General features: G+C 36.4%; 1 protein-coding gene across 4 annotated transcripts in view; it reads left to right on the forward strand.

The window, feature by feature from the left end:
• Nucleotides 1-15,920, forward strand: part of ctnna2 (catenin (cadherin-associated protein), alpha 2) — a 559,287-nt gene that overhangs the window by 116,249 nt on the left and 427,118 nt on the right. For all 4 annotated transcript variants that reach the window (XM_069192244.1, XM_069192285.1, XM_069192311.1 and 1 more), the window contains exons 3-4: nucleotides 4,065-4,260; nucleotides 14,957-15,123. In XM_069192244.1, the coding sequence (XP_069048345.1) occupies nucleotides 4,065-4,260; nucleotides 14,957-15,123 (363 nt within the window). The remainder of the gene's footprint in view (nucleotides 1-4,064; nucleotides 4,261-14,956; nucleotides 15,124-15,920) is intronic.

Genomic DNA, 15,920 nt, shown 5'->3' on the forward strand with positions numbered 1-15,920 from the left:
AGACATAATACCAGGCAAAGGAAGATTTAAGGAACACCTATATATCCAACTGAATTTTCTTGCACAATAGGACTTTAGCAGTTTGCTGTTGACTTACATTGGGATTAAAACAAGTCATATACAGTAGCTTAGTTTGTGGTAAGTGTAGACGATATTTGACAACACAGCATTTACATTCTCCATAAATAAAATCAGTGCCACAGTTCAAAGGATAAAATTGCCTTTTTGTGGGTCAAGTGTTTTTAACCCTAACCCTAACCCTAAGGCTTGTTTAGTATTTAAAACCCTACGGTATGTTATTTTGAAACTTTGATATTTGTAATGGTTTGCACAGTGGCACAGCAGTTGCCTCGCAGAGTTGATACCTTGGGTTCGATTCTGGACCTGGTGTTCTGGGTTTCCCCCAGAGTTTAGAGACTTTAGGGTTGGCTTCTGGGAAAAATGGACCCAGGTGTGAGTGGGTGTGTCTCTGTGTCTGTGTCTGTGTGTGTTTGTGTCTGTGTTACATGGACTGGCGTCTCTGTCAAAAGTGTACCCCTCCTTGCTTGCTGAGATAGACTCCCCAGCAGCCCTGAACTGGGTGAAACGTTTAGAAAATGGATGGATATTTGAAACGATAAATATAATGAATTGCAAATGAAATGCACAACTGATGTGCACAACTGATGTGGCTAATTCTGGGTTTTAAGCAGGTTCCACTCCACATTTTCACAGCACTTCGGCTTTGGCTTGGTTGCCGATTGAAATCAGTTGGAGTGAATCGAACCGATTAGGGAGCTCATGGTCGGCCACAGAACAACCAATATTGTCAATGGGGTGCTTGTGGGAGTGGGCAGTATCTGTGGGGTGGTGGCTTTTTGCATTTAAATTCCTTTGCATCTGTTCAATATGCATAGTGTGACATAGAGGTGATCAACCTGACAGCCATCACTCAAAGGATGCTTCAGGTTGTCTTCTTGTCTTCCTTTTATTCCAGATCAGAGCAAGAGCCATGTGGCAAATTGTTTTGATTGTGAATTCCAAGTTGGAAATTTAGAGGGGGCCACTTCAAAATGTAACACTAGATTCACCCAGTAAAACGAAGCAATGTCCCATTTTGCAATTAAAAAGAAAAGATAAATCATCTCCTCATTTACTTGCTGATGGAGGGATTCCTGTACAGTATATTTGGAACCTGTTGTGACACTACAGAAAAACTGAACCCTATAGGCTAGTTTGGGTTAAGAGCCATGAAAAGAGGTTGTCCGTCTGCAACAAGCTTGTCAAAAAATTATTTTGACAATGAAGCTCTAATTCAGGCCACTAGCTATTTTGTTTGGTACAAAGGTACTTATTTATAAAAAACAGAATGTGAGTTGTTAACAGAGGCAATACAGATTTAATTGGAATGCATTTCACACAAAGACCATATTGGCAATTAATGAATTGTTTTAGTCAAAGGGGCACTAGCAGAATCATTTCTTCAATTTATGTTTAGCGGTTTAGCAAAATCACCAGATTAGTTTTAATAAGAAATCTCTTACTGCTTGTGGACTCATACATTTTTAATTTGTAACTGTGTGACACAAAAATGTTTCATTGAAATGAAGGGGGTTTGAGTGCATTTCCTGTTGTTCAGTGTAAAGACATCTAAGGTACTGTAGCATTGACATGTTTGCTTAAAATTCCAAACTATCTTGCCTAATTTACAGTACTCATGCGTAACAGACACAACCACTTGCTTACTGAAGGGAAAACATGTTACAAAATTAAACATCAATTTGAGTTATATTTTAGAAGGAAACTTAATTTTCCCCAAGGCACTTTTATAAATTGACAGTTTATGTGATTGGCTCACAGTAGTTTTAAATGCCGTAGTAGTAAACTAAATGCTTCATTGTGTGGAAAGAAACCACATACTGTCAGAATGTATCGGTCTTCCATACATACACACAGTAACTGGCTTTGGAAACACTTTAAATTGGGGATTGGAAATTGCAATTCTAAACACTTAATAAAATACATTTACAAAATAATAATAGAGTGATATATTGTATGTGTGATATCATTCGATATCAGTGGTTCCCAATCCAAGTCCTGGTGACAAACACACCTATTGGTTTTTGTTCCAGCCTAGCCCTAAGCTACACAATCAAACACTTCATTCACATAATAATAATCATCATCATCATCATCATCATCATCATTTTTAAGACTACTTATTCCTTTGTAACTTGCATGCTAATGTAGCTTCCTAATCTAATTTTACCACTTGGTTAATTCCGATCATGGCTTTAACTCATTAACTGTTTGTTCCCAGTTCTTAAACATGTCGGAGATTAACCGATGTTAAAAGTCCCAAACTTGAGAGTAGAAACGAACATATTAAATTGAAGCAATTTCTTAGATTAAGTAAGGTTTCAATTATCTATTGAAGGTGGGATGGTGAAAAGTGGCAGGTGTGCAAACCCTAACAGTAACTGGCTTCCACACAGTAATGCAATAACAGCTGCCTGCACAGGTACACTATTAGCCTTCATTTTTTAATTCCGCTATGGTTATTTAATTACACAGGTTTATCAGTGTTGTGTACATAATAAAACAGATAAAACACTTAAAATACATCCCAGAAAACTTTATATTTGATGTTTTGATATTACAAAAATAAAAAAGTTACATTGGATGTATATTTGATTAATTATTTATTAGCTACAAAATATACCAGATAGCAAGATATTTTTTTAATGTCATGGACATATTAACACAACAACACAAGGTGAATTATTATACAATCCAGATTATGAAAAAAAAGACATGGTGTTATACAGTACATCAGGTTGAATAGATTGATTATATATATCTGCCAATAATTAATTCATGCAAATCTTCTTAAAACACACTTCATTTCAGTTCCAGATATATTGAATCTAATTTCGGTGGAGTCTTCTGAAGTGATTAAGGGAAATATTCCAGATATTTTTAGCTCACACTAAAAATGACATTTAACCTAGACTGTAACGATTGTGTCTGCAACGGGTTTTAATAATCAGATTCAGTGAGAAATTAATTTGTAACTCAGTTCATCAAGTATTCTCATTACACAGATTAAATGAGGTTTTCTTTCATACCTAGCAAGATGAAATTGGAAGTGGTCTTGAACCCCTTTAGAATTCTTTACCTTTTATCACAAAACAACTCCTTTAATAATTCATTGGATTTGTGTTGTTGTGTGTAAACAGTTTTAATTCATTCATACCCTGTGTAATCACAATACACCCATTATTCAGTTTCTGAATATCTTTTCCTTGTGAAAACGTGTAAACCAAAATCTTAAATTTCCTTAAAAATCCAATATCACTTGTTTTACCCTAATACAGCCCTGAATCATCAAAGTAAAAACCTTGTTGTTTGTTCAGAATAATTACCAGATTTACCTTTGTGCAGTAGTTAACAAGATAAATATAATCTATAAAATGTATAAAAATTCTAAGAACACAGATCATGAACTTAGTTGTGGGAGGTCAGAATGGCATTTCTATTTCCCTTTTGAACAATGTGACTGTGTTAAACAAATACAAACGTGTTAAATGGGTGTTTAAATAGAGGGAAGGGCGTATTTATCTAACTATAATGCCATAAACATGATGAACCTTAAGATATTCTTATAAATGTGCCCAAACTCACATACAATTGCATTTAACACAGTATACTGTAGTTAACATTTTTAATTTGAAATTTCACTTGACATTCTTGAAATCAAATACTTTTTTTATTTGTAAGATGAGAACTAACACTATCATAGTTTTTCTTAGGCATCCAAATAGTAATTGAGAATATGATATTCTGTCTGTTCAAGGCTGATTTTCATAGACTGCTACTGCTTATGTGTTGTCCTTGACCATGCAGATTTCTTTGAAATTACTGAGTCAAGAGACCTTTGTTTCCACAAGCTGGACAATTAGCCTTTGGGTTTACTTCCATGTTTTCGTGAATCCTGGAAACAGGTAACCTGAGACACAGCTCAAGTAATCACACCGACAAGCCAGTCATCAAATCTTACATGTTCATTTTCCTTTTTTCTTCAGGTCACTACCTTGGTGAATACGAGTAATAAAGGCCCGTCCAGCAAAAAGAAGGGACGCTCCAAGAAGGCTCATGTCCTGGCTGCCTCTGTGGAGCAGGCCACCCAGAATTTTCTGGAAAAGGGTGAGCAGATTGCCAAAGAGAGCCAGGATCTAAAAGAAGAGCTCATTGCTGCAGTTGAAGATGTTCGTAAACAAGGTGATGTACATGCTCCTCATTTCCAGATATTCCACTTACATGTACAGTATATGGGGGAAAAAAAAAAGATACGTTCTATCACATTTATCACTAGCGTTTAACGTTTGGCACTGGGATAATTTTGGTATATTATGTAACTCCTATTCTCCTATTAAATACATTCTACACATATTGCTTTGACTCATACAGTATGTGGTTACATTTTAATACTGTATGTGTTACATTTGATTCAAGTGAAGCTGAATAGTTTGCAAACTCTTTAGATTTTGTACAGATTGTCTAGGGCAGCACAGTGGAGGTTAGGATTGCTGCCTCGCAGTGATTGTGCCCTGGGTTCAGTTCCTGAGCTGCTAACTGCATGGGGTTCTCCATGTGTTTGTGTGGATTTCGTCCAGACAGGAGGTAGGTGAACTGGCCCCTGGGAAAATCGGTCCTGGTATGAGTGTGAGCATGTCAGTGACTGTGTGTACCCTGCAGTGGCCTGGTGTGCCCTTCAAGATATGTCCTGCCTTGCACCCATTGCTTTTTGGGATGGATGCTGACTACCTTGCAACCCTGTACTAGATAAAGGGGTCAGAAATCTGATGGACTGATCATCTTGAGACTGTTTGGCCAAGGGGAATTTTCCTCAAGTCAAACAATGACAAGCTTCTGCAAAATAATTTTGTGTCCTCGGTCTCTAGAAGGGATTTCTAAACTTTTAAACGTGTAGGTCTGTCAAAAGACAACCTGTGATTTGAGTTGGAAAATAAATAGTTTACTCCAGATAGTTTGGGAATGCACAATGGAATTTTTCATTGGAACAAAAAACTTTGAAAGGTGTCCTGAAAAAGCCCTAAAGCCATTTAACTTTCTACCCACTTTCTTTTGGCACAAATTGACAAGTCTCTCCTTGTTCTTTTCAGAGTCTTCTTCAACTTTCTTTGCCAGTGAATTCAGAGACACGTTTCTTACAATTGAAACACACAGGAAAAGAGATTCATACCTCTGGAATTATTTAGAGTCCCGTATATATCATTTCCATGTTATGGAGTAAGAGAGTTTTTACGTTTTTATGACACAACCAGTTATATTAAATTTCTATTATTAAATCATCAACTGAACAGTGGCAATCCTTATTTACTATAATCAATGATTCCTTACCTACACATTGTTTACCACTCGATGGGCATTTTCAGTTCTAAAATATGCCTGCCTAAGTATTTTGTTGTTTTTGTGTTTTGCATTTTTACATATTTCGTTTTTTTTTTCTACTCTGTAAAATATAATGATACGTTTTTACTTAATTTTTTTTTTCATTAAAAGTGCAAAGCCCGGTATATTTGAGAAAATGTTTACACTTAATTTACAAATATTTTTTTGTGACAACCATATCTAGAAAACTAGAAAAATAGAGCCTATAAGCAAAGAATCTTGGACACTGCATCATGACTTAGCTGAAGTATAAAAAATATAAAAACTGACATGCTGTCCATTAGGAACAGCAGAAAAATCTATTCTAGTTATTTCTTCAGTTGTCCTTGAATGTGTGCTGAACTGAATTTAGCAGCTTATTCAATTAAAATGGTTGAAGTCAAATGTCAAGGTCACAGGTAGTTCTAATTACTTTTCAACATATTGTATATTGATCTTGTCTAATAGGAATTAGTCTCTCTTGAGAAGTGACAAAAGGTGAAATAATGTTTGTACACAAAGCTTATCATACAGTAAAACACAAATTTTCTTTACTAAATTTAATTTAACTTAAGTATAGTATATGTCAGATTTAAAAATGGACTAGAGTAAGCAAGGAAATAAACAATGAATGAATCTATTTTAATACCTTTCTGTTTAGAAATATCAGTTTGTATTGTAATCCTAAATGCACAACTGATAAAGTAAATACAGTATGTAATGTAGTGTTGTGTATTGTATAACAACAACTAATATATATTGTTTTAATGTGATTTTGTCTGTTACTTTTCTGTGGTTATACGGAACATTGTGGAAATAATTTGTTCTATCATTGCACCATTAATGGTTTAAATGTATCAATAGGATGAAAAATATAAAAGCCTTAATTTATGCTGCACATCTGTCCATTTTTGCTACCATCTTAAGAAATGTTTTTAATACTCAAGTGAAGACATGTGAAAAAGTTGATCATCAGATTTAACAGAGATGAATTTTGTAACTAGTAAGCTGCACAACAAGGTTTCAACCCTGAATTTATTAATGTATCTTATAACATGTGTATAGACTATTAAAAAGAATAATTAATCATATTTGGGACTGGGGCTGGGATCTTTGATTTGTCACAAAATCTTTAATATGACGTGACACGGATCATTTAACATTTCAACATGTATTCGTAAAAGTAAAACTTGTTAAATTTCTTTGAACAAGCAGCAACAGTAATGAACTGTCAAAAGGCTTTCGTTAATGTTCCTCATAAAAGATTAATTTAGACAACAGGCATTCAAGGAGATGTATGAGTTTGAGTTGGTTAATAAACTGAAAACAGCATAGATAATGGGTGAATACTAAACTTTTGGTGATGTAATTAGTGGACTACTACAGGAATCTGTACTAGGACCACTGGTCTTCCTATCTCCAGTCAATGATTCTGGTACAGTTAATCAACTAGTCAGGAAAGCAAAGACAGGGAGATCAGCATACTTTATGAAACCACAAATTAAATTCAAAACAATTTAAATAAAATTAGACTGGACAAGCAAACAGTAGGTGATGTTTCATGTTAATAAGTATTACCGTATATGTAGTTCAGGTGGGTAGCTGCGTCCATGCTGAAGAGAGAAGAAAGGAAACACCGTAACATTCCTTTCTTCTCTTTTCAGCACGAAATAAACCTATTACTTGTTCCATTACCGTATACTGAGTGTGCAGTGACAAAAAACATAAACATATACAGTAAGTATACAGAATGGAAAAAGTTGACCTTGAAGTGTCTTAAAGAAGAATTTGGTGTTATGTTGACACCTCATTTACATATTGTGGACAATGTGAGGAAGAAATAAAAAAGGCAAACAGGATTAAAGGAATGTGTTACACTGACAGGCTAAAGGATCAGAAGGTTTTTAGACTTGCACACAGATGATTACAAGGGGGCCTGATCCAAATATTTAACATCCTCAAAGGTATTGACAAAGTCAATCAACTGGAATTCTTCAGAATACAACAGTGAAACACAAACCAAAGAACAGAACTGACCTGTTTAAGTGCCTTACAACCAAGAACAGGAGGCACTTCTTTGTATAGTGTGAGTATTGTGTGTGTATGGAACAGAGCTGGCTTGCTACAGTATGCTGTTGAAGGTGATTCCCTTCAGAAAGTTCTATCAGAAAGTGGCCTGATGTCATCCTTGGATCAATGAGCCTACTCTAGTTTGCAGCCCTCTTTAAGTCCCAAAATTGTAGATTCATCTTAGGTGATTGTCAGATGCTTACTTTAAAACACCTTGGTCCCTCCATATACAATATGTAGGATTATGGATAACAGAATTATTACATTTTACTTTTTTTAGGTTTTAAAACTTGTGATATTTAAAATCTAGTGCTTTATTCTGTCCCAATGATTTCTCAATATCGCTCCCAAATCATATTGAAATCTCTGTTGTACTTTATCTCTCCTTGGAATATCAGCTTGTCTCTCACTTCCTTCTGATTTATTTCTGTCCTTTCCTGTGCTGAAGATATTTAATAATGCTTATCTTTGGCTGATATACAGCAGTGCAGCACTGCATTTGAATCGAAATATACCCAAAGGGAAAAAGAGGAATGCAGAGCATTACATTACCAATACCTTCATCAAACGTACTTGCAATCTCAGTAAAATGCAGGTGGTATATTTTTAAAAATCCTCGTAGAAATAAATTCCTGTAACTCTAGTTTCTGTTCAACAATATCTAATTAATGTGTTATTGCTTATTAGTAGTGAGGCTACTGTCATTCATCTTGCTGAGATTCTGTTCACATGGAGTTTTGCCAAACCAATTATTAATAGTTTAAAGCTTATACTTTATACATCTAAACGAACAGATATGGTTTGTTATGTGAAAGACAGACCTTTAGAAAACTTTCAACCATTTTATGTTGAACTGCAGCAAAATCAATCAACGGCACAAGGAATACATTGTAATTGCTTACTCTTGTGTGAATAGTTTTACAGATTTGCTTTACATTACAGGAGTTACAACAGGATGCGTTGAAGAACAGTCGACTTTTTTAGATTTGTTTTTTTCTAATTATGCTTTCTCTCTTTAAAGAAAGACGGCCTTCCAATTTTCAGCTTTTAGCTGATCTTTGCAGTTTACATCCCATCAGAGATTGTTGGACTTTTAATAGCGGTCTAGATGTTTTCCTGAATGTCTGTTTTTTTATCAGATTTGTTAGATGATTAAATCAATTCAAGCTTTATTGTCTCTTGGGGGGAAATTTGTTTTAATGCCCATTCCAATACAGCAAAAAGACACAAGACAAGAAGACAGGACAGCAGAGTACTGCACAGGGGATGAAAGACGGAAGTAAGAATTCACAGGGAAGCAGTGTGCCAAACACTCCATACTGATCTTAACCTTCGTTACAATCCTCTGTGTGAAGAGGATATTTAGATTGATTTGATTTGCCGCAATAATTTTGCTGCCCATCTTCACAATTGTCCCAACCTGTTACTACTACCAATTCTTGTACTGATGCAACAAGTGAGACAATACAGTATGTTAAAATACTTTCAATAAATGATTTGTAGAATAATGTTAAAATAGTTCTACCTACCGTAAAATAGCTGAGTTTCTTAAGAAAACTGTGTACTTTTTTTTTCATTCTTTCTTACATTAATTGATTTATAGTACATTTTGACGAACGTAATATATAAATGTTAAAGGTATGGAAACTGAAGGTAAACTGAAAGTATATGTGTATATGTTACAGTTAACGTGATACAAACATATATACAGTAATTTCATCAATAAATTCCCAACCATAATTATTTACCCAGAGTAGAATGATGCGATTATCTTTTCACTGGGGGTGTCATTGATAAGGACCTGCCAGGCCTGTACAGTAGATCACCCCTTCTGTGTAGCTGTGTTACTAGTAGGAAATCAATAAAAAGGTCTCATTCAACCATTTTTTAAAGATAGGGTATCAGCTTCAACAACATTGCTGGGCAGTTTGCTCCTAGGCTTCCACGACCCTTGAGCTAAAATGTACCTCCTCAGTTTTAAATGCTTTCCAACACATTTCCTCTGGTTTGTGATTCACTTCTGATTCATTTCAGTAGTTTTGGTCTGATTCAAGGGCGTTTTCCAGTGTGGCCAGTCTAGGGCTCGGAGTCCCTGAAATGCCTGGAGTACCTGTTTCTTTAGGTTTTCTCTCCGTCTGAGCTTTTCATTAGGCGTACTTAACCCCTGTTTAACCAGTTTATTGATTCTTGACTGTTTCTTGGCATGCCAGTTTTAGTTTCAGAAATACCCACCTTAATGTGTATCATTTCTAATGAATGTAGCACAGAGAACTCTTTTTACTAAGACAATTATTTAGGAAGGTCATCTTATTATTTTTACAGTGCACTTAAAGCCTCAAGGGTTTCTGAGCACTGTATCAGACATCTTCAAATATTAACACCAACCACCCCCTTTCCTTTTTTCGTGTTCTGGAGCTTAGTTTTCAGTAATGAAGAATATGAACCTGTCTATTGCCTGGAGAGGGGATGTGATTATTTCTCCCTCAACAGTGTGTAGAGATTACTGCAGGCTTTTAACAGAGTCTCCGCAGGATCTTGTCAAGAAGGTTTAGACTGATATGGAAACTCTGTCTGTCACCTTAGCAAGCCAGAAGGTTGTTAACTTCAGCTATAGCCCTTCTTGGAACTGTGCTTCATTATTCAGTGCAAATTAATGTGAACGCATGCACTGCTAATTGGTTTTGTTGGCTCTTCTCTTCAAGTTCATTTCTGCCAGTCAGAGAAGGCGTACAGAGGAATGTGATGAAACATTCAGTTTGCTGTAAGGGGCTTTTCACCAAAGGTTTTGTGGAATAGTCCATCCAACCCTTTGTGAACAAAATTGTAAAAGCACTTTAGAATGTGCTGAGCCAAGATACTGTATCAGGTTCCATATAAAACTGTTTATGGCACACCGGAATCTGTTAATTTAGGATTGTGCATCACATTGCAATTTGAAATGTATGGGAATGAGCCTAAATTTCATTTCTCTAAATCTCCAATTAACATATCCATCCTCATAAATAGTTAGCATTCCTACTGTAGTTCAGTCGTAATATATGCAACATTAAAAATTTGATTATTTAATGAAGTGTGAATCCTGAAGGCTCGAATACTCACTTTCAGCTTTTTTCCGACTAGACAGAGGTGCTTCAGTGTGAGCAGCTGACTTAATGAAGCTTGTGCATAGGCTGCTGAGCAGACATGGTTCTCTCGTTTCCCAGCAACTTCACACCTGCTGAATGACAGTCCTTAGCTCCTCCAATTTGTAAATCAATGAAAATCGAGACGAAAAAAGAAATGCTATGGTTTTCCACATATATTCAAAATCATTTTGAGAAAATACTGTAGCTAGAAGACTGGTAGAACAGGCACTATAGTTCTTGTTAGTTCTTATAGTTCTTATAGTTATGACACCCAATTTCACCAAGTTGTACTACTGTACGTTAATAATGAAGAGTAATGTGGTACAATATATCATTGACTGAGTTTTTTCTAAAATGCTATAGCTATGCTATTGAAAGTGATAAGATCAGGAATCCAGTCTCCTGACTTTAGACCTGGTCTCTAATTGCACAATGTCTTATTAAGAAAAACAGCAGTGGTTAAGAGTGGTACAAGGCTTAGTCATTAACTACAGTTTGCTCCTGACATTCATTTTGTATGAATAATACACGATTCGTTTAGTGTCTGTGTAATATGTCAGGAACAGATGTTTTACTTAAAAAGGATTAAATGAGAATTGAATCAGAAGCTGTGTTCTGTGTCAGATCGTAATTACTTGCAATTCAGTAACTGGCAAAATACTGTATAAAGATTTAGTAGACTTTTATTTTGTCTTATGATATAAACATTCCCTTCACAATTTTGAAGGATATGAATTTGTAAGAGCCTCAAATGTCTTAGCAACAGATGGGTAGATGCAACTACCAGTACTTCCTTGCAAGATCATCAGTTCCTCTTTATAATTTATGTCTAGAGACCTCAAGCATTGATGCCCACACCTACTGTATTATCACTGGATTGAGCAGTTAATGCAAATCCTTCCTTTTCTTTTAGAAAGCTTACTTTTGGTGGATAAACAATTGTATTTTATCTCAGCATTATTTTTTAATCCAAATTACCACCACCTTTTTATAATAAATAATAATAATACACTTTATTTTGTATAGCGCCTTTAAAGGTGGCTTCTCAAAGCGCTTTACAGAATGACAACAACAATAAATACAATGAATAAAAATGGAAAAAAAATGAAAAGATAAAACACAATTACAATACGCAGACGAGACCGTGGATGGGGGTACTAAGTATAGTAGGAGCAGAGGGGTAAAGAATGGAACCAGTTAAGTAAAGGTTCTTCTAAATAAGAAGATTTTGAGTCTGGATTTGAAGGAGTTTAGAGAAGGTGACGCTCTAAAATCCTTGGGGAGAGAGTTCCAGAGCTTGGGGGCATAACAGGAGAAGGCCCTGTCACCCATACAGTGTAGACAGGCTTGGGGGGACAGTCAGGAGACCAGAATTAGAAGAGCGAAGGTTGCGAGGTGGGGAGTAGGGCGATAATAGTTCAGACAGGCACTGAGGTGCCAAGCCATGCAGAGCCTTATAGGTGAGCATGAGGATTTTAAAATCCACACAGAATTTGACAGGAAGCCAGTTACTTTATTGGCCATATATAATATCTTGTGTTAGGAATTTGTCTTTTTTGCATACCCTAACTTGATCTCCATTAAACACACACAGACAGGGAGAGAAGCTTGGGGTCAGAGCACTGGGTCAGCCATTTATACAGTACCCCTGGAGCAGTTGGGGTTAAGGGCCTTGCTCAGGGGCCCAATGGAGTAGGACTCGTCTTCTGGCCACAGGATAAGAACCGGCAACCTTCCAGCCACGGGTGCATTGTCTTAGCCACAGAGCCACCACTCCACCCATGCCCTGTATCACAAAAATTATATTATAGTCTTAGAAAGAGTTCTAAAGAGCAATAAGTCTCTGAGGATTGTCATATGTAGATAGGTTAAAAGAGCTAAATATCTTCAGTCTAGAACAAAGGAGAGTGAGAAGCTATGATCCATATACATAAGAGGTATAGACATGGTCAAACAAGGGGACTATTTAACACTCAGTAATGAAACAAGTACAGTATAAAGAATATGATAATTTTACAAGTAGTGAGAAAGCATGAGAAAACAGAATAATCCAAATAAAAAGAGACATTTGAGAGAATTGATGCTGCTGCTTCAAGTAATTACAAGCAAGATTCCACCAGGGGGTGGAATTCTCTTCTTGTGAACACCAAGCACAGAGGTGTGCATTCAGCAGCTGAATCACTGTAGTAGTAAGGCATTTTCCCATTAGTTTTCTAACCACTTTATTTATTTTGAGCTTCAGATTATATTAACGCCTGCTGTCACACAGTATTCACAGGTTTAAAAGAGTCCTCAAAGTGTTACATACTCATCATACGTACTGTATAGTGCGCGTATATTTCGGAGTGCAAATAATTATTGTAAAGCTCAGATTGGTACTGTATCAGGTGAACTCAGTGGGGAACTGGAATAAATAACCATATTGTCTGAAATACTTCCCCAAAGCACTGAAAAGGAATGCAGACTGGTGAAAAGTAATATCTGTGGTAATGACCAGATATACTGTACAGTGCAATTTACTGTATAACAGAGGCGGCAAGAAGACAATATTGTTGCAGTTGCTGCAACTGTTGGAAACTTCTTTTAATTTATGTCAGAGAAAACATTAATCCCAGTTTTAGTTTATACATTTTTAAACTCAAAAGATACACATGAAAAGACAGTCACAGTCTACCAGTCTGTGCAGTTTAACTTGGTTTACGTACTTTGGTACTCAGAACTATGACTGATTTGTCTCATACTGTGCCTATGAAGTGAAAAGTAATTTGATTTTGCCTCAGATATACAGTACATGTACATAACTAATGCTTGTGGTTTTTTTTCCTTCACCTCATTATTTGCAATCTGTGGGGTTTTGGGGGAGTTTTCCTGTTAGTAATGTACTTAATGAAGAAATCCCCACACTTCAGGCAGTAGAATGAACATGTCATTCTGTTTACCACACAGGGGTGGCTTATTGCAGCCAAGGCATTGTGATTTGCAAGTCATCCACTATTACTTTGGATAATTAAACTACAATACCATTTACATTCTAATAATTTAGAGAACCTTAATAGCTTAAACATTGACTCTCAAGCTTCATTAAAATATCATTCTCCATCATATTCAAATGGCGGAATAGATGACATTTTCTTTGAAAAAGCAATTCTTGGTGCACCCTTGAGTAAATTGAGCATTCATTCTTCAGAAGCTTAGGAAACAATATGTGTGTTCCATTTGTTACAAGATTAATGCTAGTATGACAAAATTAAATTATTGCAATAAATGTTTCATACTCATTAACGATGTTTCAAAATGTTATAATGTATTATTCAAATGGTCCCTGCTGTTCTAGTGCATAACTGTCTGAATTCACATCCTACAAGTCAATGCCAATGCAGCAGGAAGTTTGGAGCAATGAAATGCAGTGAACCCCCTTGTGAAGTGTTTGCTTTTTCTCTGGAAAATAAATGCCAATCTCCCCTCCAAAAAAGTAAAGGAAAGACTCACAAGTTTTACAGATCTCCCTTCTGATGGAGTGGTTAAGTCAATACAATAAAAATAATCCTGCATTGTAAGAATACCTTTTAGCTTTAAAAATTCAGCCTTTGCTTTGCCTCTGATCCCCTGGCAGCCAGCTAGCTGCTGACCAGAGCAATTTGTTTTGGAGCCACAGCCGCTAACCTCCTCTCACTCCAATCTTATTAATCTCATGACCCGAGTCAGATCTAGGCCAACACCAATCAGGAACAGTAATTCCGAATGCAACACAATTCTGCTATGCATCCCAGTTCCTCTTGGGAACTTTCTCATGCAGATTATTTGTGTTTGTTTCGAATTCACTCTATAGTATTCTGTTATCCCCCACCAAACCCATGACACACACGCATTTGCTTTTACTCTGCATTGGGACTTCACATTAACTCCTATCCTGTTTTTTATTTATTGTTCTTTGCTAGAAGGAGCTGAAAGCTGGCCAGAAACAAATAGCCCCAGTGAAACGAAGATGCCATTTGCTTTACGAAAAAAAAAGTGATTTCCATCCTCACATTGTCTGTCAGGAGGTGTTGTCTCTGTAGAGATATTTTCTCGAATTCCTTATTCAGGTTGAAATTACTGTTAATTTAGAAATCAGCTTTTGGTGGAACTTACTGTACTCAAGGACTTGAAAATTGATGCATCTTCCTCTCCAGCCAAATTTTCTGTAGTTCCCTTGCCAATCAGCGACCATCAAATACCCAAGGCATCCAATGGCATCCAATGGCTTCTCCTGAATGAGATCAGACTAGGCTTCAGCAATAGTTTACCTTCTCTTTCCTAACCCCCAAACATTTTGCCTTTCTTTCCAGGTGAAACCATGAGGGTGGCGTCCTCCGAGTTTGCTGATGACCCGTGCTCCTCTGTGAAGCGTGGCACCATGGTCCGAGCTGCCCGAGCCTTGCTGTCTGCTGTAACTCGTCTTCTGATCCTGGCTGACATGGCTGATGTCATGAGGCTGCTGGCTCACCTCAAAATTGTACGTTTTTTGGGGGGGGATCAATCAATTGTCTTTCATAGCAGGTTCCGTGCACAACTTAAGCCAAAGGATAGGGTACATTGTTTTGGTAAAAAAAAATAAAGAAGGGTAAAAGAGTTGTTCCGGAAATGCATTTCTGACCTTTGCTCTTTGTAAGAAAGATTGGGCTTTGTGATTCTCTTTATTTCAGTATCTGGGTTATTTATTCATTGAGGTTTCCAAGGTCAAACTATGTGATAAAACCACTAAAGATGTGGTACAAAACTTTTTTCAATGTACCAGAAACACTGATGATTTACTGTATATACAGTCATTGAAACGTGAACATTTTTGAGGGTAAGTAATTTAACTTCTCTGGTGGTGGGGGGGTTCAGAGTGCAGTTGAATACATGTTTTTTTTGTTTATTTCTTGAACGAAACTTGATGCGATGATAGCGCTGAGATCAATTCAGCTCACCGTCGAGGTGCAGCCAATCAAGACGATCGAGGCTTAATGCGCCGTACTGCAAAGAGCAAGCCGCGTTACACCGCCCACCAGCCTTTTCTTTTTTCAAATAATCTGATGCAGGACTGCATTTCTTTGTAAAATAATTACGTGGCATACAGTCTAACATAATGTACAGTACATCTTATTTTAATCATACAAATTATGTGTGTATTAACCTATTAGTACTTTGCTCATCTAGGCATACTATACAGTAACACTAACAGCATTTTTCATTTATTTTTTAATGCAGTACACAGAATTATTAGTATCTGTGTGTAAATGGCCATTAGAAAACATAATTTTATTTTAG

The sequence above is a fragment of the Lepisosteus oculatus genome, chromosome 1 (genome assembly GCF_040954835.1).
Source record: "Lepisosteus oculatus isolate fLepOcu1 chromosome 1, fLepOcu1.hap2, whole genome shotgun sequence".
Classification (NCBI taxonomy): Eukaryota; Metazoa; Chordata; class Actinopteri; order Semionotiformes; family Lepisosteidae; genus Lepisosteus; species Lepisosteus oculatus.